The 2,319-nt window shown below is 35.2% G+C and overlaps 1 protein-coding gene and 1 pseudogene across 1 annotated transcript in view; both read left to right on the top strand.

Moving 5' to 3' along the window:
• Positions 1-477, top strand: part of LOC101575562 — a 20,000-nt pseudogene extending 19,523 nt beyond the window's left edge.
• A 1,640-nt stretch (positions 478-2,117) lies between these two features.
• Positions 2,118-2,319, top strand: part of LOC101575163 (alcohol dehydrogenase E chain-like) — a 58,354-nt gene continuing 58,152 nt past the window's right edge. The window contains exon 1 of the mRNA XM_004646588.2: positions 2,118-2,217. Coding sequence (XP_004646645.1) covers positions 2,200-2,217 — 18 coding nt within the window. The 5' untranslated portion in view covers positions 2,118-2,199. The remainder of the gene's footprint in view (positions 2,218-2,319) is intronic.

Below are 2,319 nucleotides of genomic sequence, written 5' to 3'. Positions count from 1 at the left end.
TGACTTTTGGCTGAGAAATGTTATTTCTTGTGGAAATCTACACATCTGCTGCATCTGAGCTTGGCAGAAGATGTTAAAGCCATCCTCACAGAACTTCGCAAAGAGGTCTGCCTGCTCTTCTTAACAAATGCTGACAGACAGGTGCAGTGAGAAGAGATCAAGGCTTGTGCCTGTCAGTCCTACTTTGATGCTATTGTGGTAGGCAGAGAGCAGAAAGAGGAGAAACCAGCCACTTCCAAATTTTATCACTGTTGTGATCTCCTTGGAGTACAGCCTGGGGACTGTGTGATGGTTGGTGACATATTAGAAACTGATATACAAGAAGGTCTCAATGCAAGACTGAAAGCTACAGTCTGGATAAACAAAAGTGGAATAATGCCACTGACATCCCCTATTCCACCTTATATAGTTTCTTTTGTGTTACAACTACCTGCTCTCTTACAGAATATTCATTGCAAAGTCAATTTGTCTGTGTAAAATACATGAGAGGCACAATTTCAAATTTTAGAGTCTATTTCCAGGGTTGAAACTAAGAAAACTTAAGCCATTTTATATATTGTGGTCCAGGTTCTGGAAATAATTTGATTTAGGATTTAATAGCAAATTTGTGAGAAACTTCGCAACCTCATTTCTCTTGGTGACCAACCATGGACTTGTATTTATATCTGAAAATACAGATTATGTTAATACAAGTTAGTGTTCTAGTCCAAAACACTAGAGGAGTACATTGTTTTTTAGACAGCAACTTAAGATTTTAAAAAATTGTATTTTTAATCTTTTAGCATTTTGACTTCATGTTACAAAGCAGAATAGCTTACATTTGGATATATAACTACAGGTTGTATGGCTTATTAAAAACAAATACTTTTTAAAAATAGCTATTATAAAATTTTATAGTAGAGATTTATCAGAGAAAGTGAGTGTAGTTAATATGAAATGAATACTAAATCATGCAATCCATGCAATTTTTTTTTTTTTTTGCGGAACCAGGGATTGAACTCAGACCCTTGCGCTTGCTAAGGAAGCACTTATTCCACAGAGCCATCCCCCTGAATTAAAATTATTAATTCTAGTCTGAATTCTACATTTGGGATAGATACATTTTAATTTGGATCTAACTATATTACAATGAGAGATTTATGGCAAAGTTTATACCTATTTTTCAATGCAAAGTTCTATTGTTTATTCTTTATTATCTGAAAAATAAATTCTTGCAAATTTCTTCTTTTGGTTGGTAACATTTTATGTTCTGTGTTCCACACTCCAGATACTTAGAAGGAATGCCTTCTTGAATTACTTCAAGGAGTAAAATCTCCTTTGTGTAGCAGGATTGGGGTGTCAGTACAACCACTGTCAAAAATAAGATCTATCTGTGGTATAGTTCTATTAAAGCAGTTTGTAGACCAAAAAAATTCTGATGTCATTGAATCTTATATTAGGAAATAGTAACTTGTAATAATTAAACAGATATTTTAGAAGAGCTAAGCTCTTGCCTAAGTAAGTGAAGCACCTTAGAATCCAAGAGCCCATTTGTGTGTGGATCCTAATTTCCTTTCAGCCCTACTCTGAATATCCCTGGGTGTACAGACTCACAACCACTGGAGACAACTCTGGATGTGACTGGGGATCAGATTTTTCAATATACAGTGACAACTTTTTCTTAATTTTCTATCTCCCAAATTTCTAGAAATCATAGTAATTAATATTTATATTCTATATGTTCTTCTCTCTCAACTTTGATTTCCTTCTTAATTTATTTTTCATTTCCTTGGACATATTTTCATTTATAATTAATTGCACATTTTCCACAAATCACATCAAGGCTGTGTAGAGTGAAGTAGAGCATAAATAGAAATGTATACATGTGAAAGCTAGTTGAGCTTCAGAGGGCAGCTTGCACTTAAGAAGCACCCGAGATATCCTCTACAAATTATGTTCAACTGGACTGACCTCATGTGTTTCTCTAGCCTCCAAAAACCAAGGTGGATAAGAATGTTGGTCATAATAGCGGTATTTGTTTTTACAGCTTTATCTGTAAAAGGGAGGGACACCAGTGAATCATACTGCTGAAGGCAGAACCTCGGTGCCAGACTATTTACTTGAAAATAGAAGATGCTGTTTTTTGCTACATAGTGAACCAGAGGACATCATTGAGAAAAAGTGCTTGTTTACGGAGGTACAAACCAGGAGAAAGACAGGATGAGCACTGCTGGAAAAGTAAGCAGAATATTTCTGTACACTCTGTCATGATCTAATAGCATGGGTTGCTTTTTGAAGGCAGTAAAGTAGCTAAATAGTTGGGGATACTTTGAGCCAAAT

This window comes from Octodon degus, unplaced genomic scaffold (assembly GCF_000260255.1).
Source record: "Octodon degus isolate 3935 unplaced genomic scaffold, OctDeg1.0 scaffold00272, whole genome shotgun sequence".
In the NCBI taxonomy this organism is placed as follows: Eukaryota; Metazoa; Chordata; class Mammalia; order Rodentia; family Octodontidae; genus Octodon; species Octodon degus.
This window is presented reverse-complemented; position numbering and strand designations above follow the sequence as displayed.